The sequence below is a fragment of the Pseudophryne corroboree genome, chromosome 2, assembly GCF_028390025.1.
Source record: "Pseudophryne corroboree isolate aPseCor3 chromosome 2, aPseCor3.hap2, whole genome shotgun sequence".
Taxonomy (NCBI): Eukaryota; Metazoa; Chordata; class Amphibia; order Anura; family Myobatrachidae; genus Pseudophryne; species Pseudophryne corroboree.
Genome location: NC_086445.1, coordinates 717901579 through 717929481, shown reverse-complemented (window position 1 = coordinate 717929481; position 27903 = coordinate 717901579). Strand labels below are relative to the sequence as shown.

Genomic DNA, 27903 nt, shown 5'->3' with positions numbered 1-27903 from the left:
GTCCCTGTCCAGGGTATCAATATTTTCAGTCAGGGACTCCGACCACGCCACCCCAGCGCTGCACATCCAGGCTGAGGCAATCGCTGGTCGCAGTATAACACCAGTATGTGTGTATATACTTTTTAGGACATTTTCCAGCTTCCTATCAACTGGCTCCTTGAGGGCGGCCGTATCAGGAGACGGTAACGCCACTTGTTTTGATAAGCGTGTGAGTGCCTTATCCACCCTAGGGGGTGTTTCCCAACGCGCCCTAACTTCTGGCGGGAAAGGGTATAATGCCAATAATTTCTTAGATATCAGCAATTTTTTATCGGGGGAGACTCACGCATCATCACACACTTCATTTAATTCTTCTGATTCAGGAAAAACTACGGGTAGTTTTTTCACACCCCACATAATACCCTTTTTTGTGGTACTTGTAGTATCAGAAATATGCAAAGCCTCCTTCATTGCCGTGATCATGTAACGTGTGGCCCTACTGGAAAATACGTTTGTTTCTTCACCGTCGACACTGGAGTCAGTGTCCGTGTCTGTGTCGACCGACTGAGGTAATGGGCGCTTTAGAGCCCCTGACGGTGTTTGAGACGCCTGGACAGGCACTAACTGACTTGCCGGCTGTCTCATGTCGTCAACAGTTTTTTGTAAAGTGCTGACACTATCACGTAATTCCTTAAATAAGACCATCCAGTCAGGTGTCGACTCCCTAGGGGGTGACATCACTAATACAGGCAATTGCTCCGCCTCCACACCATTTTCCTCCTCATACATGTCGACACACGCGTACCGACACACAGCACACACACAGGGAATGCTCTGATAGAGGACAGGACCCCACTAGCCCTTTGGGGAGACAGAGGGAGAGTTTGCCAGCACACACCAGAGCGCTATATATGTATAGGGACAACCTTATAAATAAGTGTTTCTCCCTTATAGCTGCTATATATGTTCTTATATGCCAAATTAGTGCCCCCCCCTCTCTTTTTTACCCTGTTTCTGTAGTGCAGGACTGCAGGGGAGAGTCAGGGAGACGTCCTTCCAGCGGAGCTGTGAGGGAAAATGGCGCTTGTGTGCTGAGGAGATAGGCTCCGCCCCCTTCACGGCGGCCTTTCTCCCGCTTTTTATGAGATAAAATGGCAGGGGTTAAATACATCCATATAGCCCAGGAGCTATATGTGATGTATTTTTTACCATAAATAGTGTTTTCATTGCGTCTCAGGGCGCCCCCCCCCAGCGCCCTGCACCCTCAGTGACCGGAGTGTGAAGTGTGCTGAGAGCAATGGCGCACAGCTGCAGTGCTGTGCGCTACCTTTCTTGAAGACAAGATGCCTTCTGCCGCCGATTTCTGGACCTCTTCACTCTTCTGGCTCTGCAAGGGGGCCGGCGGCGCGGCTCCGGGACCCATCCATGGCTGGGCCTGTGATCGTCCCTCTGGAGCTAATGTCCAGTAGCCAAGAAGCCCAATCCACTCTGCACGCAGGTGAGTTCGCTTCTTCTCCCCTTAGTCCCTCGATGCAGTGAGCCTGTTGCCAGCAGGACTCACTGAAAATAAAAAAACCTAAGTCTATACTTTTATTCTAAGCAGCTCAGGAGAGCTACCTAGATTGCACCCTTCTCGGCCGGGCACAAAAACCTAACTGGGGCTTGGAGGAGGGTCATAGGGGGAGGAGCCAGTGCACACCACCTAGTCCTAAAGCTTTTATTTTTGTGCCCTGTCTCCTGCGGAGCCGCTAATCCCCATGGTCCTGACGGAGTCCCCAGCATCCACTTAGGACGTCAGAGAAAATGAGGATATTTAAATATTCTCTAAGCAGCCCAAATGAATAAGACTTCAAAGTTTTGATACTTACGGAATTAAATAGAAAAATGATTAACACCCATATAAAATGTTACGTTGTAAATTTAGTGGAGTGGTATATTTTGTTGACAAAAATGTAGACAACTTGTTTAGGATGCACACAATACGTCCCTGTTTCTCTAGTGGTGACTTGCCTAGTATGGCAGACCCAGCGAATCCAGAGGTGTCTCTACAGGTGCAGATGGTGATGTCAGGATGAATTCTGGTGATTCCTGCAGCACTTTAGGTGGTCAGGTATGACTAACCCTAACCACCTCCCCCCCAGTGCGCTAATCCTATACTGTCAGTCCTTGCAGATCATCGCTGTTATGTTGCTGACATTATGAATGTAGACATTGTAAATGTCGACATGATTACAGCCCTAATTTTACAAGCAGACTACATGGATGGAGTCTTTAATACCTTTAATTACTTAAAAACAAACATATCATCCAAAGGGGAAAAAAAATGTTGTGCAATATATGGTATCTGAAATCAGCAATAAATTATATTACTTACATCTTCAGTGTCTTTAACTCGTAATATCTGTTCCCTCAAGTCTTGCAAGTCATTAAATGTGGACTGTGCAGTGATGGAGTATACTAGTGCAAATCCCTGACCATTCTTCATATACAAATCTCTCATAGCTGTAAATTGCTCCTGTATGGGGGGGGGGGGGGGGAGAAAAAAAAAGAAGTTTGTTTCAAGATCATAAATCTGCCAAAATATTCTGTTTTAAGATCTGTAACGTTAAAAACTAGATTTAGAAAAAAACAAATAAAAAACAAAACATAAAATATCAAATGTGCAGCAAATTACAATATATTCACATTTGCAAATATCAGTCAGCTAATATATTGTGATTTAAAATACAAAGCAAGCAATCATTTAGCAGTGTACAGCAATATAGAAGCCCAAACGCAACATTTGCACGTGTGTGCTATAGTGCACAGGCAACAAAGTTTAAGTACTCATTTTATCCTCTCCCTCCACCACCTGCCCCCTGGACCCCCTTCCCCTCTGACCTCTTCCGCAACCTCTCCACCACCTCAAGCCATCACTCTTTTCTAGCACCTTTCCCTCATCACTGAAACATGCTCTTGTCTCACCCACTAGGTACTGCCCCATTTCTCCTCTTCCTTTCAACTCTAAAGTACTTGAGCGGCTGCTGCCTGACAACTCCATCCTTGAATCTCTCCAGTCTGGCTTTCGCCCACTTCAATCCACTGAACCTGCTCGGTCAGTCACCAATGACCTGCTTTGGGCCAAATTCAGGTGTCACTTTTCTCTGCTTATCCTCCTGGACCTCTCTGCATTTGATACCGTGGGATCATCCTCTCCTCCACCGCACCTTCCAGCCCATCGGCCTTTCTAGCACAGACCATGCTTGGTTCACCCTTTTACCTCACCAACCGTTCCTCCTCTGTCTCTAGCTCCCCTCTCCTTCCTTCCTATTGACATCCCCAAGAGTTCTGGCCTTGGCTGCTCCCCCCTTCTCCCTACACACCTCTTCCTTGGGTGAACTCATGCAACTTGCAACTATACCTCGCCTGACCTCTCCCCCTCAATCATCTCTCAGGTATCCAGCTGACTCTTTGCCATCTCCTTCTAGATGTCTGAGCACTCCCTGAAGCTCAATATAGACAAGACCGAACTCATCATCTTCCAAATATCTATCACGGTTGACATCAACCCCCATTTCCTAACACAGTTGCCTGGGTGTCACTCTGGACATCTCACTCCCCTTCATCGCACTACGTTCAATCTCTAGCTCAATACTGTCTGTTACTACGCAACATCGCTCGCATCAGGGCCCTTCCTCTCCCAGAATGCAACCAAACTTATAATCCACTGGTAATTTATCGGCTCGACTACTGCAACCTTTCTTACTGGCCTCTCACTTTTCCATCTCGCTCCCATCAAATCTGTTCAAATCAATTTTGCAGCTAGACTCATCATCCTCTCCCGCCACTCCTTTTTGCCTAGATTCTCTTCAAGCTTCTCACCCTCTCCAACTCCACTACTCCCTACATCTCCAACTCCACTGCTCCCTACATCTCCAACCTCACCACTCTACATACTCCCTCCCTCTCCGGGTGGCCAATGACAGTCGCCTCTCCTCCACCCTGGTTACTGCATATCACGCTCAATTCCAAGATTCCACCTGTGCTGCCCCCCCCCCCCCCCCCCCTTCCTTCATTGGAATGAGCCCTCTTGCTCTATCAGGCTCTCCCCGACCGTGCACAGCTTTAGACAGACACTGACAACCTTACCTATTCATCAAAATGTACCCTTCCACCACATAACCAGTTTCGAGATCACTCTCCCCACCCCCTGCCTTGGCCATCGCTTACTTTCTGCCTTTGGGCTTGCATGCTCCTCATGTAACCAGTCTTCTCTCCCCCTAGATTGTAAGCTCCGTGAAGCAGCTTTCCCCCTGTTCTCTCAGCACTCTTCTCTCACACATTAACTACAGCCCCCGCCTACCCTGTGGCTATCTAATCCACATTTCCTAATTCACAGACATTTCTCCCAAATGGTTGCACTACCCTAGAAGTACACAGTACTCCTACTCTTACCTTACTTCCCAGCTGTAGAGATTTGTTGTGCTAATTGTTACTTGTGCTCCGTTTAGTTTCGGTTACTGTAATGTGATGTTGTGTTACCCTGTATTGTTCTAATGTGTGCGGTTATGTACGGCACTGTTAACCACTTGTGTTGCCTTATAAATAACATTTAGTAATAATAATAATAATAATAATAATAATAATAGTAGTGTGTCTTTTACCCTAAACTAAGGCTGGGTATTCATTCTCAATAAATGGCAGGGTCCTGCACGAGGCAAAAGATTACTGGAAGTTGGATGGGGAACGGGGGGAGGTGTTACAGGCTCTATACACCAGGTACCCAGATGTGCAGTCTATAATGGTGATTATTCTGCAATAACTACAGACTACATCTCCCTGGGAGGGAAAACAAAACATCAGGGGGGGGGGGGGGGGAATATTCAACTTAAATATAAAAAGAAAAAATATAAGTTGGCTTTAACGCAGTCCACTGCGACTTGAAAAAGCCTGTAATTCCCCTTTCACATCTCCAATGCCGGATCCCACCCAGGAATTAGAAACAAGTCCTTCCTGGGTGGGATCCGGCATTGGAGAGACTCCTACCTCTTTCTGCTGGCTTCCAGACCCGGCATATTCCTGGGTCGGTTGCAATAGCGGCAGGGGGTGGAGCTGGGAGATGAGCTTATCTCAGCGCCGCCACTCCCCATCTTGTAAACGGGTCCAGGGTCGTCTCAACCCGGGAATCCGTTTACAGAGCCACTGACCCGGTATTCAACCCGGGAATAACACTGCTTATAACTAGTGATGTGCACCGGACATTTTTCGGGTTTTGGATTCGGTTCCGCGGCCGTGTTTTGGATTCGGACGCGTTTTGGCAAAACCTCACCGAAAATTTTTTGTCGGATTCGGGTGTGTTTTGGATTCGGTGTTTTTTTCAAAAAACCCTAAAAAACAGCTTAAATCATAGAATTTGGGGGTCATTTTGATCCCATAGTATTATTAACCTAAATAACCATAATTTCCACTCATTTCCAGTCTATTCTGAACACCTCACAATATTATTTTTAGTCCTAAAATTTGCACCGAGGTCGCTGGATGGCTAAGCTAAGCGACACAAGTGGCCGACACAAACAGCTGGCACATCTAGGAGTGGCACTGCAGTGTCAGGCAGGATGGCACTTCAAAAAAATAGTCCCCAAACAGCACATGATGCAAAGAAGAAAAAAAAGGCGCACCAAGGTCGCTGTGTGACTAAGCTAAGCGACACAAGTGGCCGATACAAACAGCTGGCCCATCTAGGAGTGGCACTGCAGTGTCAGACAGGATTGCACTTCAAAAAAATTGTCCCCAAACAGCACATGATGCAAAGAAAAATGAAAGAAAAAAAGAGGTGCAAGATGGAATTGTCCTTGGGCCCTCCCACCCACCCTTATGTTGTATAAACAGGACATGCACACCTTAACAAACCCATCATTTCAGCGACAGGGTCTGCCACATGACTGTGACTGAAATGACTGGTTGGTTTGGGCCCCCACCAAAAAAGAAGCAATCAATCTCTCCTTGCACAAACTGGCTCTACAGAGGCAAGATGTCCTCCTCATCATCATCCTCCGATTCCTCACCCATTTCACTGTGTACATCCCCCTCTTCACAGATTATTAATTCGTCCTCACTAGAATCCACCATCTCAGATCCCTGTGTACTTTCTGGAGGCAATTGCTGGTGAATGTCTCCATGGAGGAATTGATTATAATTCATTTTGATGAACATCATCTTCTCCACATTTTCTGGAAGTAACCTCGTACGCCGATTGCTGACAAGGTGAGCGGCGGCACTAAACACTCTTTCGGAGTATACACTGGATGGAGGGCAACTTAGGTAGAATAAAGCCAGTTTGTGCAAGGGCCTCCAAATCGCCTCTTTTTCCTGCCAGTATACGTAAGGACTGTCTGACGTGCCTACTTGGATGCGGTCACTCATATAATCCTCCACCATTCTTTCAATGGTGAGAGAATCATATGCAGTGACATTAGACGACATGTCAGTAATCGTTGGCAGGTCCTTCAGTCCGGACCAGATGTCAGCACTCGCTCCAGACTGCCCTGCATCACCGCCAGCGGGTGGGCTCGGAATTCTTAGCCTTTTCCTCACACCCCCAGTTGCGGGAGAATGTGAAGGAGGAGATGTTGACGGGTCACGTTCCGCTTGACTTGACAATTTTCTCACCAGCAGGTCTTTGAACCTCTGCAGACTTGTGTCTGCCGGAAAGAGAGATCCAACGTAGGTTTTAAATCTAGGATCGAGCACGGTGGCCAAAATGTAGTGCTCTGATTTCAACAGATTGACCACCCGTGAATCCTGGTTAAGCGAATTAAGGGCTCCATCCACAAGTCCCACATGCCTAGTGGAATCGCTCTGTTTTAGCTCCTCCTTCAATGTATCCAGCTTCTTCTGCAAAAGCCTGATGAGGGGAATGACCTGACTCAGGCTGGCAGTGTCTGAACTGACTTCACGTGTGGCAAGTTCAAAGGGTTGCAGAACCTTGCACAACGTTGAAATCATTCTCCACTGCGCTTGAGTCAGGTGCATTCCCCCTCCTTTGCCTATATCGTGGGCAGATGTATAGGCTTGAATGGCCTTTTGCTGCTCCTCCATCCTCTGAAGCATATAGAGGGTTGAATTCCACCTCGTTACCACCTCTTGCTTCAGATGATGGCAGGGCAGGTTCAGGACTGTTTGGTGGTGCTCCAGTCTTCTGTACGCGGTGGCTGAATGCCGAAAGTGGCCCGCAATTCTTCGGGCCACTGACAGCATCTCTTGCACGCCCCTGTCGTTTTTTAAATAATTCTGCACCACCAAATTCAATGTATGTGCAAAACATGGGACGTGCTGGAATTTGCCCAGATGTAATGCACGCACAATATTGCTGGTGTTGTCCGATGTCACAAATCCCCAGGAGAGTCCAACTGGGGTAAGCCATTCTGCGATGATCTTCCTCAGTTTCCGTAAGAGGTTGTCAGCTGTGTGCCTCTTCTGGAAAGTGGTGATACAAAGCGTAGCCTGCCTAGGAACGAGTTGGCGTTTGCGATATGCTGCTACTGGTGCAGTCGCTGCTGTTCTTGCTGCGGGAGGCAATACATCTACCCAGTGGGCTGTCACAGTCATATAGTCCTGAGTCTGCCCTGCTCCACTTGTCCACATGTCCGTGGTTAAGTGGCCATTGGGTACAACTGCATTTTTTAGGACACTGGTGACTCTTTTTCTGAGGTCTGTGTACATTTTCGGTATCGCCTGCCTAGAGAAATGGAACCTAGATGGTATTTGGTACTGGGGACACAGTACCTCAATCAAGTCTCTAGTTGCCTCTGAATTAACGGTGGATACCGGAACCACGTTTCTCACCGCCCAGGCTGCCAAGGCCTGAGTTATCTGCTTTGCAGCAGGATGACTGCTGTGATATTTCATCTTCCTCGCAAAGGACTGTTGGACAGTCAATTGCTTACTGGAAGTAGTACAAGTGGTCTTCCGACTTCCCCTCTGGGATGACGATCGACTCCCAGCAGCAACAACAGCAGCGCCAGCAGCAGTAGGCGTTACACTCAAGGATGCATCGCAGGAATCCCAGGCAGGAGAGGACTCGTCAGACATGGCCTGCAGGACTATTGGCTTTCCTGGGTAAGGAGGAAATTGACACTGAGGGAGTTGGTGGTGTGGTTTGCAGGAGCTTGGTTACAAGAGGAAGGGATTTAGTGGTCAGTGGACTGCTTCCGCTGTCACCCAAAGTTTTTGAACTTGTCACTGACTTATGATGAATGCGCTGCAAGTGACGTATAAGGGAGGATGTTCCGAGGTGGTTAACGTCCTTACCCCTACTTATTACAGCCTGACAAAGGCAACACATGGCTTGACACCTGTTGTCCGCATTTGTGTTGAAATAATTCCACACCGAAGAGATGATTTTTTTTGTATTTTGACCAGGCATGTCAATGGCCATATTCGTCCCACGGACAACAGGTGTCTCCCCGGGTGCCTGACTTAAACAAACCACCTCACCATCAGAATCCTCCTTGTCAATTTCCTCCCCAGCGCCAGCAACACCCATATCCTCATCCTGGTGTACTTCAACAGTGACATCTTCAATTTGACTATCAGGAACTGGACTGCGGGTGCTCCTTCCAGCACTTGCAGGGGGCGTGCAAATGGTGGAAGGTGCAAGCTCTTCCCATCCAGTGTTGGGAAGGTCAGGCATCGCAACCGACACAATTGGACTCTCCTTGGGGATTTGTGATTTAGAAGAACGCACAGTTCTTTGCTGTGCTTTTGCCAGCTTAACTCTTCATTTTTCTACCGGAAGGATGAGTGCTTCCATCGTCATGTGAAGCTGAACCACTAGTCATGAGGAACATAGGAGAGGGCCTTAGCCGTTCCTTTCCACTCCGTGTCTTAAATGGCATATTGGCAAGTTTACGCTTCTCATCAGATGCTTTCAATTTTGATTTTTGGGTCATTTTACTGAACTTTTGTTTTTTGGATTTTACATGCTCTCTACTATGACATTGGGCATCGGCCTTGGCAGACTACGCTGATGGCATTTCATCGTCTCGGCCATGACCAGTGGCAGCAGCTTCAGCACAAGGTGGAAGTGGATCTTGATCTTTCCCTATTTTAACCTCCACATTTTTGTTCTCCATTTTTTAATGTGTGGAATTATATGCCAGTATCAATAGCAATGGCCTACTACTATATATACTGCGCACAACTGAAATGCACCACAGGTATGGATGGATAGTATACTTGACGACACAGAGGTAGGTAGAGCAGTGGCCTTCCGTACCGTACTGCTATATATAGTATACTGGTGGTCACTGTCAGCAAACTGCAAAACTAAAATGCAGCACGGGTATAGAATGTAGATGGATAGTAAATGACGACACAGAGGTAGGTACAGCAGTGGCCTTCCGTACCGTACTGCTATATATAGTATACTGGTGGTCACTGTGTCAGCAAACTGCAAAACTAAAATGCACCACAGGTATAGAATGTAGATGGATAGTAAATGACGACACAGAGGTAGGTACAGCAGTGGCCTTCCGTACCGTACTGCTATATATAGTATACTGGTGGTCACTGTGTCAGCAAACTGCAAAACTAAAATGCACCACAGGTATAGAATGTAGATGGATAGTATACTTAATGACGACACAGAGGTAGGTACAGCAGTGGCCTTCCGTACCGTACTGCTATATATACTGGTGGTCACTGTGTCCGCAAACTGCAAAACTAAAATGCACCACAGGTATAGAATGTAGATGGATAGTGTGACAGGACGGTACCGTACGAAAGCACTCGCCGCTTTCGCGTCCCGTTGGCTGCGCACAGAATGGAAGGTCAAGCCGCACGAGGCCTGACCACATAGGGGATTCCCGCTTACCGTCAGTAACCGCCTGTTACTGACTCCACCCACTGCGCTGTGGGCGGGTTCTTGCTGCCACCACCAAACTCCTAACCTGCCGTGGCGTTTGGAACCACGGTTCTGCTCTGTATGTGCCGACGCACAGCCTTACCACAGCTGTGTGGTGCTGACGAATCCCCACTAGCCACTTGCTAGGCCTCTACCGGTAGCTGGCGGAAGGCGGAGCTTGGAGACGCTAGGTGCTTCCCTGGACAGCCGGAGGACGGGGCTAGGTTTGGCCTAACCCTGTTGGTCACAAGATGAGGCAGTCTTCTTGAGGCAAGGATGTTTATTGCTCAATAACCTTTAAAAAGGCTCCTCCCTATTGCTAGGGGCAACAGCATACAATCAGATGTTTTCAGCAGAATAAGATGTTACAATATCATTCCTATGGGCCAACTGCCCTCCTTTTATCCCTCTCCAAGACCCCTTACCACAGGGGGTAAGCCCGCCCTGTGGTGCACAACCAATCAATGTTTACCCATGAGCTGTGCATGCCTTTGTCTCACGCACAGCTTACATTCTTCCCTATGGACAGTGGGGAGTGGTCGGTCTCCTTTGACTCTCCCATCTGGGAGGATCAGGATACGCCCCGGTGCCGTTCAGTCTGGCTGGGGGAAGTTTTCCCTCCTAAATCTGACTTCCAGAAACCTGCCCGGGACCCATCTCACTGCCTGCAGCCTGGATTTGGGCTCCAGAGCTGGGCAGCCTGGCTCCCCGGTCCAGGTCTCTTGGCCACTACGGGTGATCTCCATGGAGCTCCAAGAATCCACTCAGCTTGTTTCATAGCTGAGCTGCTTCTCTCTCTCTGTGCCCCTTGGAAGTGTGAGGCTGGATGGGAAAGCATTCCGTTTTTGGGGAAAAGGTCTGGGAGAACCCATCAGCCTGCACAGCCATGGATTCCCCCCTCCTGGGACACACAACCAAGTAAGTGCAATTTACCTTTAAATACATTACATTTAGATCACACTGTACATGTTATACATTTTTTTACATAATGTCTGGTTTGTTAAACCCTGTGCCCTAGTCCTGCAGCCTGGCTGCTAGGACCCTGTCTGTGCTGGCTCCCCTAGCCCTGCAGCCTGGCTGCTAGGGCTCTCTCAGTGCTGGAGGTATGGGGCTGGCTTCCCCCACCCTCCAGCCTGTCTGCCTGCCACTAGGGTCCAGGGAGCTGGCTCTCCCTGTCCCCCCAGTGTGGCACTACTCAGTGGCCTCACCGCACGCAGCGGCGCACCCCCCCTTTTCCGAAGCCCAGCGGTCCGGGACACTTGTCCCGGCCGCCGTGACTCTGTTGCAGCGCTGAGGCGCCGGGAGCGTAGCTCCCGGACTCCAGCGCTCATCAGTCTAATTTCACCCACGCCGCTAGGGAGCCGGCTAGCCCAGTCCCCCATGAGCGGCGCCTGTGGTGGCCTCGCCGCGCAGGGAGCCGGCTAGCCCGGTCCCCTGTATGCGGCGCTCAGATCAGTGTCTCGCCGCAGCGTCCGGCGGGGAGCCGGGCTGCGGCGCACCCCCCTTGCCGGCCAGCAGCCCGGGACGCCCGTCCCGGCTGCCGCGGCTGGCCACCTCCGACGGGCTGAGGCGCCGGGAGCAGAGCTCCCGGCCCCCAGCGGCGGCACACACAGAGAGCACTGCAGCGGCAGCCGAGCTCCCAGCCGCAGCGGCTCACCCTTCTCCCCGGCGCGCACACAGTTGGTGCGCCCGGGGCTTCACTGACCGCTGCCGGCGGCTCCCTCTCTTCCCCGGCGCGCACACACTGCTGAGCGCGCCGGGGGCTGTCCTCCCTGCCGTGGTCTCCGGAGAGGTCCGGGACCACGGCACATACAAGAACACAGGCATTTTAACATTTAATAAACACGGCGCCTAGCGCCCACAGTATGTTCAAATATGGCGCCAAGCGCCCGTTGTCCTTGAAATGGCGCCGGGCACTAGGGGTTAACCCCTTCAGTGCTGCGGCGGCCATTTCCCTCGTGGCTGGGGATCTCTCCGGCCACACTCCTCCCCCCCCATTCAAGCGGGTCAACCAGGGACCCATGTCCCAACGATTTGGTCCCTGGTCCCGCAGTCCTTAATGAGGTTACCGGGAGTTCTTTGGGGGTTCAGGCTCCTCCTGACGTGACAGTCCATCTGCATTGCTATGAGCCTTGCCTTGCTTGTGGATAATATGGAAGTCCTAAACCTGAAGAGCAAGGCTCCACCGCAACAGTGCCGTTTTCCCCCGTGGTGTGGTGGAGCCACCGTAATGGATTGTGGTCCGTTACCACCGTAAAATGGCGGCCATACAAATAGGGCTGAAGCTTCTTCACAGCCCAAACAATAGCCAAACACTCCTTTTCAATTGTGGCATACCCCACCTCCCGCGGGAGCAGCTTTCTGCTCAAATAGGCCACAGGGTGCTCCTGTCCATCCGGCCCCTCCTGGCTCAGTACTGCCCCGAGTCCGTACTGTGACGCATCAGTTTGTACAACAAAGTTTTTACTATAGTCCGGCGCCATCAGTACTGGGGCTTGTACTAGAGCGGTTTTCAACGACTGGAATGCCAACTCACATGCGGTCGTCCAGTCAACTATCTTGGGGAGTTTCTTCTTCGTCAGATCAGTCAGGGGTTTGGCCACGGAACTAAAGTCGGGGACAAAACGTCTGTAGTACCCTGCGATCCCTAAGAAAGCCAGGACCTGTCTCTGGGTTGTGGGCCGGGGCCAGTCGCGGATCACCTCCACCTTCGCTGGTTCAGGCTTCACCTTACCTCCCCCCACACGGTGCCCCAGGTACTGTACCTCTGTCATCCCCATTTGGCACTTGTCTGCCCTGATGGTCAGACCTGCCCACCGAATCCTCTCTAGCACCAACCCCACATGCCCCAGGTGCTCTTCCCAGGTTCGGCTGAAGACAGCAATGTCATCCAAGTAGGCCTGGGCGAACTCTCGGAACTCCTTCAGCAGGTCATCGACCACACTCTGGAAGGTGGCTGGCGCATTCTTCATCCCAAATGGCATGGTTTTGAACTCAAACAAGCCAAAGGAGGTGATGAAGGCGGACCGTTCCTGAGCCTCGGGAGTCATTGGTATCTGCCAATACCCCTTGCTCAGGTCGAACGTAGAGATGTACTTCGCCCCAGCCAGCTCGTCTAACAGTGCGTCAATGCGGGGTATGGGATAGGCGTCGGATTTGGTTACTTCGTTCAACCGGCGGTAGTCTACGCAGAACCTGGTTGTCCGGTCCTTCTTGGGAACCAGTACAACGGAGGCGGCCCAGGGACTGTTGGAGCGCGTGATTACGCCTAACGCTAACATCTCCTGCACCTCTTGGTAGATACTCGCCTGCGCCTCTGGTGAGACCCGATACGCGGGTTGCCGAATCGGCCTATGCTCACCAGTGTCTACATGATGGGCACGTAGGGAAGTCAGGCCGGGCTTCCTGCTGAACTGGGCCTCAAAGGACTGCAGCACTGACTCCAGCTGCTCCCTCTTGTGGTTACCAAGCTCACTGCTCCAGCTTACTTCCTCTACACCACCCTCACCCTTGGCATCCGCGAGGAGGTCAGGAATGGGATCTTTTCCTGGTTCCTCCATCGGCAGGCAGCACACAGCAGCTACAGACTCCACACGCTCGTGGTATGCCTTCAACATGTTTATATGGTAGGTACGCTGTCTCCTACCATCGCTGTCAAATGACACCACGTAGGTGATGTCGCTTAGGCGTTTTGCGACCGTGTACGGTCCCGCCCAGGCAGTCTGGAGCTTGTTCTGACGTGTGGGCACCAGAACCAGCACCTTCTGCCCTACTCCAAAGACCCGAGCACGCGCGCCCTGGTCATACCAAGTCTTCTGCTTGGTCTGTGCTTCCGCAAGATTCGCTTGCGCTAGTCCCATGAGATTCTCTAACCGATCTCTGAGCTTCAACACATACTCCACCACGGACTCACCCTGGTGGATCAGCTCCCCCTCCCAAGACTCCCGGAACAGGTCAAGAGGTCCACGGACTCTGCGGCCATATAGTAACTCGAAGGGTGAGAACCCGGTCGATTCCTGCGGCACCTCCCGATACGCAAACAGGAGGTGCGGCAGGTATCGCTCCCAGTCTCCCCCCTCCGAAGTCACAAATGCCCGTAGCATCTGCTTCAGAGTGCCATTGAATCTCTCGCAAAGTCCGTTAGTCTGGGGATGATAGGGGGCAGTGCGGAGTTGGCGCACTCCGCCCAGAGACACTGGACCAGATCACTCATGAACTGCGTCCCTTGATCGGTTAGGATCTCACTGGGGAACCCTACTCTACTAAATATGCCTAGCAGAGCGTCCGCTACCTTTTCCGCAGTGATGGCGGACAGAGCCACAGCCTCTGGATACCGGGTAGCGTAATCCACCACGGTGAGGATGTATCTCTTCCCCGATCTACTGGGCACAGGTAGGGGACCGACTATGTCCACGGCCACTCGTTGGAAAGGTTCCCCGACTATTGGCAAATACTTCAGGGGAGCACGAGCACTGGGGCGTCCAAGCCGTTGGCACACATCACAGGACTTACAGTAGGTCCGGACGTCATCCGACACTCCGGGCCAAAAAAAGTTCTGCGTCAGGCGCCTCAGTGTTCGGTCCCTCCCCTGGTGTCCCGCCAAAGGAATTTCGTGGGCAACTGACATCAGTTGCTCCCGAAAGCTCTTGGGAACCACCAGTTGAACTTGCTCCCGCACTGGCCTATCCCCTTCTACCTTGGCTACCCGGTACAGTAACCGTTTCCACCAGGTCACACTCCCTGCCCCCATCCCAGCAAGGCCGCGGCCAGCTTGGCGCCTCATACCTTCCAGGGATGGGTCAGAGAGCTGAGCTTCCCTAAACTCCTGCCTGCGGCCCTCACTTTCTCCTAAGTTCGGACACTCTACAGGGGGAATATTGGGGTCAGTCAAGTTGGGGTCAGTCATGGTAGGGTCGGGGTAGTCGCTCATACTCACCGCCGGAGTTGGCAAACCACTAGGGACAGGAGCATCACTGGGCACCCCCACAGGATTCAACAAACTGGAACCGACACCCTCTGCGTTGCTAGGGGACGTAGGCCCACCAGAGGCACGGGGCAGATGTGCTGATCTGGCCGCTGTGGTCTTTTCCTCTGGGATGGCTGACGCTGTGGTTGGCAGTTCAGTCGCTGTGGTCTTTTCCTCTGGGCTGGGCAGTGCTGGCAGAGACGATGAAGACTGTAGTCTGGTCGCTTGACTCCGGGTGATGGCGTTCGCAAAGGCAGTAACGATTCCTCCACCGAGATCATTCCCCAAGACGACATCAGTTGGGAGGCCATCCATTACGGCCACATCTCTTAGCTCTTGTCCAGCTCCCCAGTCGAGGTAAACTCTGGCCATGGGCACTTCTCGCTCTAGCCCATCGGCCACTGTAACTTTTGCAGTGCAACCCTGCAGTACGGCAGCAGGATCGACCAGGTGGGGGCTTACAACGGTTATGGAGTCCCCAGAGTCTCTTAAGCCTTCGCCCTGCAGGGACCCCACTTGGACCGGCTGCAGGTGCCGCCACATGTTTGGTGGGGGCTTCTTAGCCATACAGGTGACTCTTTCCGCGGAGTCCACCTGCTTCTCGCCACACTCCATCGGACTGACTGGAGGGGGTACAGTCTCTGGAAGCTCATCTCCCTGGGTTAAGCAAGCAATCCGGGCTCCAGCACTCGGATTTGGGGTGCGAGTCTGGGGTGCTTGGGATGCAGGACAGTTCATCCTCAGATGTCCGATCTTCCCACAGCCACAGCACTTTTTGTCCAGGCGTGGCTCCGATGTCCTCTGATTACTGGCAGGGGCACTGCGGGGCGGTTGCTGGCCAAAAGCACCCGGGTTGGAAGATGCTTGCTTTGGGGGGCGATGAGCTGTAGAGGGGTGTCCCCCTGGTGGTACAGTCTTTTGGGGCTGGCTGCTGGTTGGGCGCTTCTGCCCCTGCGGCCGAATTGCCACATACTTGTCTGCTAATTGGGCAGCCATCTTTAAGCTGGGTGGCTCCCGATCTAGCACCCACTCCTTCACTTCTGGGGCGCACCTGCGGTAGAACTGCTCCCTGCAGATCAGGTCGATCAGTGCGTCCCACGTAGTGGCTTCCGAATCCTTCACCCACTTCACCACGTACTGCGCAGCTGGGTGGCGAACTGCTCATGGGTGCTGCTAGGATTCTTGGGCAAGTCTCTGAACTTCTTCCTGTAAGACTCTGGAGTGATGAAGAATCGCTGGAGGAGGGCCTTCGCAACTTCGTCATAGTTCCCACAGTCCTCCGTGGCCACTCCTCGATAGGCCTCCAATGCCTCTCCATGCAGAGTGGGCACAAGGTGTCTCACCCACTCCGACTTGGGTAGATCGAGTAGTTTACAAGTCCTTTCAAAGACTTGCAAATGTCCATCAATGTCCCCGTCACTGTCTGCAAACTTGGCAAACTGAACTCGTCCTGATCTGTGTACAATAGCTGGCAACGGCTCCCGGGGTACCACGGCCTGTGGTGCCCGCTCATCACGCCACATCTGGATGATGATCAAGCGCTCTTGCTCCGTTGCCCTTTCCCCCAATTCCGCTAGCCGATCTGCTAGGGTATCCGGGCCGCCCCCCCGGGACGTTGGGATCCTGGCCCTGCTAGGGATTGCTGGGAAACATGGCTGCTGGGAGAGAGGGCGGGGCTTGTGGTTCTCACCAGTTCTGTGCGAAGGTCCACTGTTGGGTCGTCCTCTGTGATGCTGACGCCGTCAGTGTTTTCCACCTCCACCCGATGAGACTCCTCCCAGCTCCTGAGCGCCGCCTGCATGACGCTCCTGGACGCGTTGAAAGGGATATCCACACCCTTCTCCTGGCATACGATCTCCAGATCATCCTTGGACATTCCGCTGAATTCCGCCATCTTGTGCATTCTCCTGCGCTGCAGTTACTCCTCTCCTGAGTAACTCGGCTTCTCCAATCGGGTAATGAAAAGCCGCCTGGGAATATCCCACCACTATGCCACCAATTTCTGTGACAGGACGGTACCGTACGAAAGCACTCGCCGCTTTCGCGTCCCGTTGGCTGCGCACAGAATGGAAGGTCAAGCCGCACGAGGCCTGACCACATAGGGGATTCCCGCTTACCGTCAGTAACCGCCTGTTACTGACTCCACCCACTGCGCTGTGGGCGGGTTCTCGCTGCCACCACCAAACTCCTAACCTGCCGTGGCGTTTGGAACCACGGTTCTGCTCTGTATGTGCCGACGCACTGCCTTACCACAGCTGTGTGGTGCTGACGAATCCCCACTAGCCACTTGCTAGGCCTCTACCGGTAGCTGGCGGAAGGCGGAGCTTGGAGACACTAGGTGCTTCCCTGGACAGCCGGAGGATGGGGCTAGGTTTGGCCTAACCCTGTTGGTCACAAGATGAAGCAGTCTTCTTGAGGCAAGGATGTTTATTGCTCAATAACCTTTAAAAAGGTTCCTCCCTATTGCTAGGGGCAACAGCATACAATCAGATGTTTTCAGCAGAAAAAGATTTACAATATCATTCCTATGGGCCAACTGCCCTCCTTTTATCCCTCTCCAAGACCCCTTACCACAGGGGGTAAGCCAGCCCTGTGGTGCACAACCAATCAATGTTTACCCATGAGCTGTGGATGCCTTTGTCTCACGCACAGCTTACATTGTTCCCTATGGACAGTGGGGAGTGGTCGGTCTCCTTTGACTCTCCCATCTGGGAGGATCAGGATACGCCCCGGTGCCGTTCAGTCTGGCTGGGGGAAGTTTTCCCTCCTAAATCTGACTTCCAGAAACCTGCCCGGGACCCATCTCACTGCCTGCAGCCTGGATTTGGGCTCCAGAGCTGGGCAGCCTGGCTCCCCGGTCCAGGTCTCTTGGCCACTACGGGTGATCTCCATGGAGCTCCAAGAATCCACTCAGCTTGTTTCATAGCTGAGCTGCTTCTCTCTCTCCCTGTGCCCCTTGGAAGTGTGAGGCTGGATGGGAAAGCATTCCGTTTTTGGGGAAAAGGTCAGGGAGAACCCATCAGCCTGCACAGCCATGGATTCCCCCCTCCTGGGACACACAACCAAGTAAGTGCAATTTACCTTTAAATACATTACATTTAGATCACACTGTACATGTTATACATTTTTTTACACAATGTCTGGTTTGTTAAACCCTGTGCCCTAGTCCTGCAGCCTGGCTGCTAGGACCCTGTCTGTGCTGGCTCCCCTAGCCCTGCAGCCTGGCTGCTAGGGCTCTCTCAGTGCTGGAGGTATGGGGCTGGCTTCCCCCACCCTCCAGCCTGTCTGCCTGCCACTGGGGTCCAGGGAGCTGGCTCTCCCTGTCCCCCCAGTGTGGCACTACTCAGTGGCCTCACCGCACGCAGCGGCGCACCCCCCCTTTTCCGAAGCCCAGCGGTCCGGGACACTTGTCCCGGCCGCCGTGACTCTGTTGCAGCGGAGGCGCCGGGAGCGTAGCTCCCGGACTCCAGCGCTCATCAGTCTAATTCACCCACGCCGCTAGGGAGCCGGCTAGCCCGGTCCCCCATGAGCGGCGCCTGTGGTGGCCTCGCCGCGCAGGGAGCCGGCTAGCCCGGTCCCCTGTATGCGGCGCTCAGATCAGTGTCTCGCCGCAGCGTCCGGCGGGGAGCCGGGCTGCGGCGCACCCCCCTTGCCGGCCAGCAGCCTGGGACGTCCGTCCCGGCTGGCCACCTCCGACGGGCTGATGCGCCGGGAGCAGAGCTCCCGGCCCCCAGCGGCGGCACACACAGAGAGCACTGCAGCGGGAGCCGAGCTCCCAGCCGCAGCGGCTCACCCTTCTCCCCGGCGCGCACACAGTTGGTGCGCCCGGGGCTTCACTGACCGCTGGCGGGAGCGGAGCTCCCGAACTCCGGCGGTCGGCGGCTCCCTCTCTCCCCCGGCGCGCACACACTGCTGAGCGCGCCGGGGGCTGTCCTCCCTGCCGTGGTCTCCGGAGAGGTCCGGGACCACGGCACATACAAGAAAAGGCATTTTAACATTTTATAAACATGGCGCCTAGCGCCCACAGTATGTTCAAATATGGCGCCAAGCGCCCATTGTCCTTGAAATGGCGCCGGGCACTAGGGGTTAACCCCTTCAGTGCTGCGGCGGCCATTTCCCTCGTGGCTGGGGATCTCTCCGGCCACAGACAGTATACTTAATGACGACACAGAGGTAGGTACAGCAGTGGCCTTCCGTACCGTACTGCTATATATAGTATACTGGTGGTCACTGTGTCAGCAAACTGCAAAACTAAAATGCACCACAGGTATAGAATGTAGATGGATAGTATACTTAATGACAACACAGAGGTAGGTACAGCAGTGGCCTTCCGTACTGCTATATATAGTATACTGGTGGTCACTGTGTCAGCAAACTGCAAAACTAAAATGCACCACAGGTATAGAATGTAGATGGATAGTATACTTCATGACGACACAGAGGTAGGTACAGCAGTGGCCTACTGTACCGTAATGCTATATATTATATACTGGTGGTCACTGGTCAGCAAAACTCTGCACTGTACTCCTCCTATATAATATTATACTGGTGGTCCCCAGTCCCCACAATAAAGCAGCACACTGAGCACAGATATGGAGTGTTTTTCAGGCAGACAACATATACTGGTGGTCACTGCCAGCAAAACTCTGCACTGTACTCCTGCTATATAATACAGCTGCTCCCCAGTCCCCACAATTAAGCAGTGTGAGCACAGATATATGCAGCACACTGAGCACAGATATGGAGTGTTTTCAAGCAGACAACGTATTACTGGTGGTCACTGTCAGCAAAACTCTGCACTGTACTCCTCCTATATACAGCTGCTCCCCAGTCCCCACAATTAAGTAATAAGCAAGCACAAAATATTTGCAATGCATCAACATAAACGGAGAGGACGCCAGCCACGTCCTCTCCCTAACATTTCCAATGCACGAGTGAATATGGCGGCGACGCGCGGCTGCTTATATAGAATCCGAATCTCGCGAGAATCCGACAGCGGGATGACGACGTTCGGCTGCGCTCGGGTTAACCGAGCCATACGGGAGAATCCGAGTATGGCTCGGACCCGTGTAAAAAGAGTGAAGTTCGGGGGGGTTCGGTTTCCGAGAAACCGAACCCGCTCATCACTACTTATAACCCGGGTTGAATTACAAGGTCAGGCAAACCGGGAAATCTGACATGGCGCTTTCACATCGCACACTGATACCGGGTTATTTGAGCAGTGTGAAAGGGGTATAAGGTTTTACAGACCTTTAACAAAACAATTTCCTGTGCCATTCTAGATTCTATTCCTAACCTCAGTAAAGGATCCATGATTTACAAGGCATTGCCCTATTCTATATTGTGGTTTAACAGGGAGAACAATGAATAAATGCTAAATAATATAGCAGCAAGAGCAGGAGGCAGGACACATCCAGCCAATTTGTGACAGTCAGGCTGTGGATGCAGGGTAGTCTGGGGGGGAGTCAGCTACAATTTATGATGGAACCCAGACATGGTAAAAGGTTTCATATTCTGGGTCCTTGGGACCCACAGAGCTAGGAACGCTATAAGATCACCGCACACCTATGCTACTAATATGAGCTACTTGCTTTGCTTCAAGTATGGTGTTTAAAAATGGAAAATATAAGGGTTAATACAGTTTATTGGGTCAATTTACAAAGCAGCCTCAGCAACTGAGTAGTTGAAAAATTAACCCAATAGACGGTTTGCATTCTATTTACTGAACCAGCGGAAAAAGAAGCCAAAGACAACCACAAGCTGATCACGGTTCGACAGCAGTGTCCCCAAAGGTATTTGGTCATTTTGCCCCACCACTGAAGGATAACACCATCTTCAATGTTCAGCCTCAAGGCTTGCCACTTATCCTAACATTGCAACATAGGCAGCCATACTATGACTAATAAGCAGATAGAAAAACTAGTGAATGATGAGAGCTATGACATGCTGGAGGGGAGGCACCTCTAAAGGGGACCGCTATCCCCAGAACTGTTCGGAGAAGGGTAGGTAAGGGAAGGGAAGGAAAGGTGAGGGAAGGAAGGAAATATTTTACTTACAGTCCCTGCTGTATCGAGAATTTCCAGCATACACTGTTGACCTTCTACTTCCACTTGCTGCAACAACAATACAATTATATTACAATAACCCCAGAGTAACAAACGCCACAAAATAATGTCCCCGTCTTCACTTTACCTTTCTGTAGGAGTCCTCAATGGTAGGATCATATTTTTCAACAAAAATTCCCTGAACAAATTGTACTGTCTGAATAAGAAAAAAAAAAATTGTTATTTTTTACTAAAATAAATACTTGAGCTATCAAGTGAATACATACAATTCTGTAATTGCTGCAACACTAGGTACTGACTTAGAGCAACTGGCTTTTCATTACAGATTACTCAGGGGCGAAGTCTACGAACAGGTTAGATGGCACGCTACAGTCTGTACAGTTTGAAGGAATTGTGAGCTGAAAAACTGGGAACCTTAGCCAGTAGCAGCCACTGGATTTGCTGTATACAGGCAGGTGAAGTTTTTCTTGGAGATATGCTTTCAGTATTATGCTTTTGTAAGCAAATTGTATGAAGAGTTTTTAATAAATTTTATGTATTGTTGAGGGTAACTGCACTAATCTAGATTTTTTCTTCTTCTAAAATTTACTGGCATTCCAAATTTCTACCAAGACGTTGGAAATCCATTGAATTACCGACATCAAATACGCTTTAAAAAAACCAAAACGGATAAATGTGACTTAAATTAAATCATTGTTCAATTATTGAAACTATGAGTGCCCCCACTGTTTTCTCTTGGAGACATTGATCATTTAAACAAAATTAATATATAATCTATGTATACATTTACATATTCAAGAAACAAAATGCACCATAAAAGTCTCTGGACATGTGCAACAGTCTGGGGGAGATTTGGGGGGATTCCACACACTTCATATCTCAAGTGGAGACGCGAAACAGTTTCCTTTGTGGTGCTTTACAGAAGAATTTATATTGTAATCCATGTATGTACAGTTATTTAGTTTTACAGAATATTTTTGGGAAACTAATTTAACCAGGAGAAAATTACCAAGGTAATAGGCCCGGCGCTGTTAAAATGGGATGCTTATCCTAAGCAGCTGTTTAAAGGGATAGTTAGTCCCTGAGAATAACAAATAGTAAAAATAAGAATTTACTCACCGGTAATTCTATTTCTCGTAGTCCGTAGTGGATGCTGGGAACTCCGTAAGGACCAAGGGGAATAGCGGGCTCCGAAGGAGGCTGGGCACTCTAGAAAGATCTTAGACTACCTGGTGTGCACTGGCTCCTCCCACTATGACCCTCCTCCAAGCCTCAGTTAGGTACTGTGCCCGGATGAGCGTACACAATAAGGAAGGATTTTGAATCCCGGGTAAGACTCATACCAGCCACACCAATCACACCGTACAACTCGTGATATGAAACACAGTTAACAGTATGAAACAATAGAGCCTCTCAACAGATGGCTCAACAATAACCCGATTTAGTTAACAATAACTATGTACAAGTATTGCAGATAAACCGCACTTGGGATGGGCGCCCAGCATCCACTACGGACTACGAGAAATAGAATTACCGGTGAGTAAATTCTTATTTTCTCTAACGTCCTAGTGGATGCTGGGAACTCCGTAAGGACCATGGGGATTATACCAAAGCTCCCAAACGGGCGGGAGAGTGCGGATGACTCTGCAGCACAGAATGAGAGAACTCCAGGTCCTCCTCAGCCAGGGTATCAAATTTGTAGAATTTTGCAAACGTGTTTGCCCCTGACCAAGTAGCTGCTCGGCAAAGTTGTAAAGCCGAGACCCCTCGGGCAGCCGCCCAAGATGAGCCCACCTTCCTTGTGGAATGGGCATTGACAGATTTTGGCTGTGGCAGGCCTGCCACAGTATGTGCAAGCTGAATTGTACTACAAATCCAACGAGCAATAGTCTGCTTAGAAGCAGGAGCACCCAGCTTGTTAGGTGCATATAGGATAAACAGCGAGTCAGATTTTCTGACTCTAGCCGTTCTGGAAACATACATTTTCAGTGCCCTGACAACGTCTAGCAACTTGGAGTCCTCCAAGTCCCTAGTAGCCGCAGGCACCACAATAGGCTGGTTCAGGTGAAACGCTGACACCACCTTTGGGAGAAACTGGGGACGAGTCCTCAATTCTGCCCTATCCATATGGAAAAACAAATAAGGGCTTTTACAAGACAAAGCCGCCAACTTTGATACTCGCCTGGCAGAAGCCAAGGCCAATAACATAACCACCTTCCACGTGAGATATTCCAGATCCACGGTTTTTAGTGGTTCAAACCAATGTGATTTTAAGAAACTCAACACCACGTTGAGATCCCAAGGTGCCACAGGAGGCACAAACGGGGGCTGACTCTGCAGCACTCCTTTTATAAATGTCTGAACTTCAGGTACTGAAGCTAGTTCTTTTTGAAAGAAAATCGACAGAGCCGAGATCTGTACCTTAATGGAACCCAATTTAAGGCCCATAGTCACTCCTGCTTGCAGGAAATGCAGAAATCGACCTAGTTGAAATTCCTCTGTTGGGGCCCTTTCGGCCTCACACCATGCAACATATTTTCGCCATATGCGGTGATAATGAGTTGCTGTAACCTCTTTCCTGGCTTTAGTAAGCGTAGGAAAGACTTCCTCCGGAATGCCCCTTTCCTTCAGGATCCGGCGTTCAACCGCCATGCCGACAAACGCAGCCGCGGTAAGTCTTGGAACACACAGGGCCCCTGCTGCCGCAGGTCCCGTCTGAATGGCAGAGGCCATGGGTCCTCTGATATAAATTCTTGAAGTTCTGGGTACCAAGCTCTTCTTGGCCATCCACGAGTATCGTTCTTACTCCTCGCCTTCCTATTATTCTCAGTACCTTTGGTATGAGAGGCAGAGGGGAGAACACATAAACCGACTGGTACACCCACGGTGTTACCAGAGCGTCCATAGCTATCGCCTGAGGGTCCCTTGACCCGGTGCAATATCTTTTATAGCTTTTTGTTGAGGCGGGACGCCATCATGTCCACCTGTGGCCTTTCCCAATGGTGTACAATCCTATTGGAAGACTTCTGGAGGAAGTCCCCATTCTCCCGGGTGGAGGTCGTGTCTGTTGAGAAGATCTGCTTCCCAGTTGTCCACTCCGGGAATGAACACTGCTGACAGTGCTAACACATGATTTTCCGCCTATCGGAGAATCCTTGTGGCTTCTGCCATCGCCATCCTGCTTCTTGTGCCGCCCTGTTGGTTTACCTGGGCGACTGCCGTGATGTTGTCTGATTGGATCAGTACCGGCTGGTTTTGAAGCAGAGGCCTTGCCGGCCTCAGGGCATTGTAAATGTCCCTCAGGTCCAGAATATTTATGTGTAGGGAAATAACCTGACTTGACCAAAGTCCCTGGAAATTTCTTCCCTGTGTGACTGCCTCCCAGCCTCAAAGGCTGGAATCCATGGTCACTAGGACCTAGTCCTGTATGCCGAACCTGCGGCCCTCTTGAAGATGGGCACTCTGCAGCCACCACAGTAGAGATACCCTGGTCCTTGGAGACAGGGTTATCAGCCTATGCATCGGAAGATGCGATCCGGACCACTTGTCCAACAGGTCCCTCTGAAAAGTTCTTGTATGGAACCTGCCTAATGGGATTGCTTCGTAGGAAGCTACCATTTTTCCCAGGACTCGCGTGCAATGATGCACCGCTACCTATTTTGGCTTCAGGAGGTCTCTGACTAGAGATGACAACTCCTTGGCTTTCTCCTCCGGGAGAAACACTATTTCTGGTTTATGTCCAGAACCATCCCCAGGAACAGTAGACGTGTCATAGGAACCAGCTGTGACTTTGGACTGTTTAGAATCCAACCATGCTGTTGTAGCACTTTCCAAATAGTGCTACCCCGACTACCAACTGCTCCTTGGACCTCGCCCTTATAATGAGATTGTCCAAGTACGGGATAATTACAACTCCCTTTTTTTGAAGGAGTATCAACATTTCGGCCATTACCTTGAAAAAACACCCTCGGTGCCATGTACAGTCCAAACGGCAGTGTCTGGACTTGGTAATGGTAATCCTGTACCACAAATCTGAGGTACTCCTGGCGAGGATGGTAAATGGGGACATGCAGGTAAGCATCCTTGATGTCCCAGGATACCATGTAATCCCCCTCGTCCAGGCTTGGAATAACCGCCCTGAGCGATTCCATCTTGAACTTGAATTTTTGTGTTCAAGGATTTTAAATATAAAATGGGTCACACCGAACCATGCGGTTTCGGTACCCCAACCCGTGTGGAATAGTAACCCCGTCGTTGTTGAAGTAGGGGCACCTTGAGTATTACCTGCTGGTAATACCGCTTATTAATTGCCTCTAGCACAGCCTCCCTGCCTGAGGGAGTTGTCAGCAAGGCATATTTTAGGAAACGGCTGGGGGGAGACATCTCGAATTCCAGCTTGTACCCCTGAAATACTACTTGAAAGAAACAGGGATCCACCTGTGAGCGAGCCCACTAATTGCTGAAATTTTTGAGACGGCCCCCCACCGTACCTGGCTACACCTGTGGAGCACCCTCGTCATGGTGTGGCCTCACAGGAGGCGGGGGAAGAATCTTGATTCTGGGAACAGGCTGACTGGTGCAGCTTTTTTCCCTCTACCCTTGTCTCTGTACAGAAAGGAAGCGCCATACCTTTGTCTGTGAGGAAACCTGAGGTAAAATTATTTCTTCCCAGCAGTTGCTGTGGATACGAGGTCCCAGAGACCATCCCCAAATAATTCCTCACCCTTATAAGGCTCTCCATGCGCTTTTTAAGTCAGCATCACCCGTCCAGTGACAGGTCTCTAATACCCTCCTGACAGAATGGACATTACATTTATTTTGGATGCCAGCCGGCAAAATATCCCTCTGTGCATCCCCCATATATAAGACGACGTCTTTAATATGTTTTTGTTTGCCAACTAGTATCCCTGTTTGACAGGGTCACCGACCACGCTGCAGCAGCACTATCTGCAGGTCTCAGTCTAGTACCTGAGTGTGTAAATACAGACTTCAGGATAGCCTCCTGTTTTTTTATCAACAGGTACCTATTAAAGTGGCCGTATCCTAAGACGGCAGTGCCACCTTTTTTGACAAACGTGTGAGCGCCTTATCCACCCTAGGGGATATCTCCCAGCGTAACTTATCCACCTGGCGGGAAAGGGTACGCCATCAGTAACTTTTTATAAATTACCAGTTTCTTAACGGGGGAACCCACGCTTTCACACACCTCATTTATTCATCTGATGGGGGAACAAAACACTGCCTGTTTTTTCTCCCCAAACCTAAAACCCATTTTTAGAGGTGCTTGGGTTAAAGTCAGAAATGTATAACACATTTTTTATTGCCGGGATCACGTCACGGATGTTCCTAATGGATTGTGTATATGTCTCCACCTTGTCGACACTGGAGTCAGACTCCGTGTCGACATCTGTGTCTGCCATCTGAGAGAGCGGGCGTTTTTGAGCCCCTGATGGCCTTTGAGACGCCTGGGCAGGCGCGGGCTGCGAAGCCGGCTGTCCCACAGCTGTTACGTCATCCACCCTTTTATGTAAGGAGTTGACACTGTCGGTTAATACCTTTCACATATCCATCCACTCTGGTGTCGGCCCCACAGGGGGCGACATCACATATATCGGCCTCTGTTCTGTCATCATATAAGCCTCCTCATTCAACATGTCGACACAGCCGTACCGACACACCGCAGACACACAGGGAATGATCTAAACGAGGACAGGACCCACAAAAGCCCTTTGGGGGGACAGAGTAAGAGTATGCCAGCACACACCAGAGCGCTATCTATATATATATATATATATATATATATATATATATATATATATATATATATATATATATATATATATATATATATATATACATACATACATACAGGGACTAACTGAGTTATGTCCCTAATAGCTGCTTTTTATATAATATACTGTATACAGTGCCAATTTTAATGCCCCCCCTCTCTTTTCCCTCTTACTGTACTGTAGAATTGCAGGGAAGAGCCAGGGAGCTTCCTTCCAGCCGAGCTGTGAGGGAAAAATGGCGCCAGTGTGTGCTGAGGAGATAGGCTCCGCCCCTTTTTCGCGGCCTATTCTCCCGTTTTTTATGGAATTCTGGCAGGGGTATTTACCTCATATATAGCCCCTGGGGCCATATATTGAGGTATTTTAGCCAGCCAAGGTGTTTTTATTGCTGCCTCAGGGCGCCCCCCCCAGCGCCCTGCACCCTCAGTGACCGGAGTGTGAAGTGTGTGAGAGGAGCAATGGCGCACAGCTGCAGTGCTGTGCGCTACCTTGGTGAAGACAGAGTCTTCATGCCGCCGATTTTCCGGACCATCTTCTTGCTTCTGGCTCTGTAAGGGGGACGGCGGCGCGGCTCCGGGACCGAACATCAAGGCTGGGCCTGCGGTCGATCCCTCTGGAGCTAATGGTGTCCAGTAGCCTAAGAAGCCCAATCCGGCTGCAAGCAGGCGAGTTCGCTTCTTCTCCCCTTAGTCCCTCGCTGCAGTGAGCCTGTTGCCAGCAGGTCTCACTGAAAATAAGAAAAATCTAAGACTTTTACTTTCTAAGAGCTCAGGAGAGCCCCTAGTGTGCATCCAACCTCGGCCGGGCACGAAATCTAACTGAGGCTTGGAGGAGGGTCATAGTGGGAGGAGCCAGTGCACACCAGGTAGTCTAAGATCTTTCTAGAGTGCCCAGCCTCCTTCGGAGCCCGCTATTCCCCATGGTCCTTACGGAGTTCCCAGCATCCACTAGGACGTTAGAGAAAGGTATATACAGCGCTCTAAAATGGATATGGAAAATCAATTATGTTTTATTACATAAAAATTGTTGCAACAAATAAACAATTAAAAATTGAAAGTTAATAAATGAACCATTTAATTATACTGATGGCGCAAGCACAGCAATTTCTTGGTATATTACCACATATGGAGGCCGGACAGGTTCCACTATATAAAGAGTCCATGGAAATGTGCCACAGTCCTGGGGATGGATTTAATACCAGCAGATGACAGTCGACAT

General features: G+C 50.7%; 1 protein-coding gene across 1 annotated transcript in view; it reads right to left on the bottom strand.

Annotated features, from left to right (window-relative positions):
* RAP1A (RAP1A, member of RAS oncogene family) overlaps positions 1-27903 on the bottom strand; it is a 270806-nt gene that overhangs the window by 80603 nt on the left and 162300 nt on the right. The window contains exons 4-6 of the mRNA XM_063955357.1: positions 21021-21089; positions 20885-20941; positions 2354-2494 (exon numbers count right to left, since the gene is read on the bottom strand). Coding sequence (XP_063811427.1) covers positions 2354-2494; positions 20885-20941; positions 21021-21089 — 267 coding nt within the window. The remainder of the gene's footprint in view (positions 1-2353; positions 2495-20884; positions 20942-21020; positions 21090-27903) is intronic.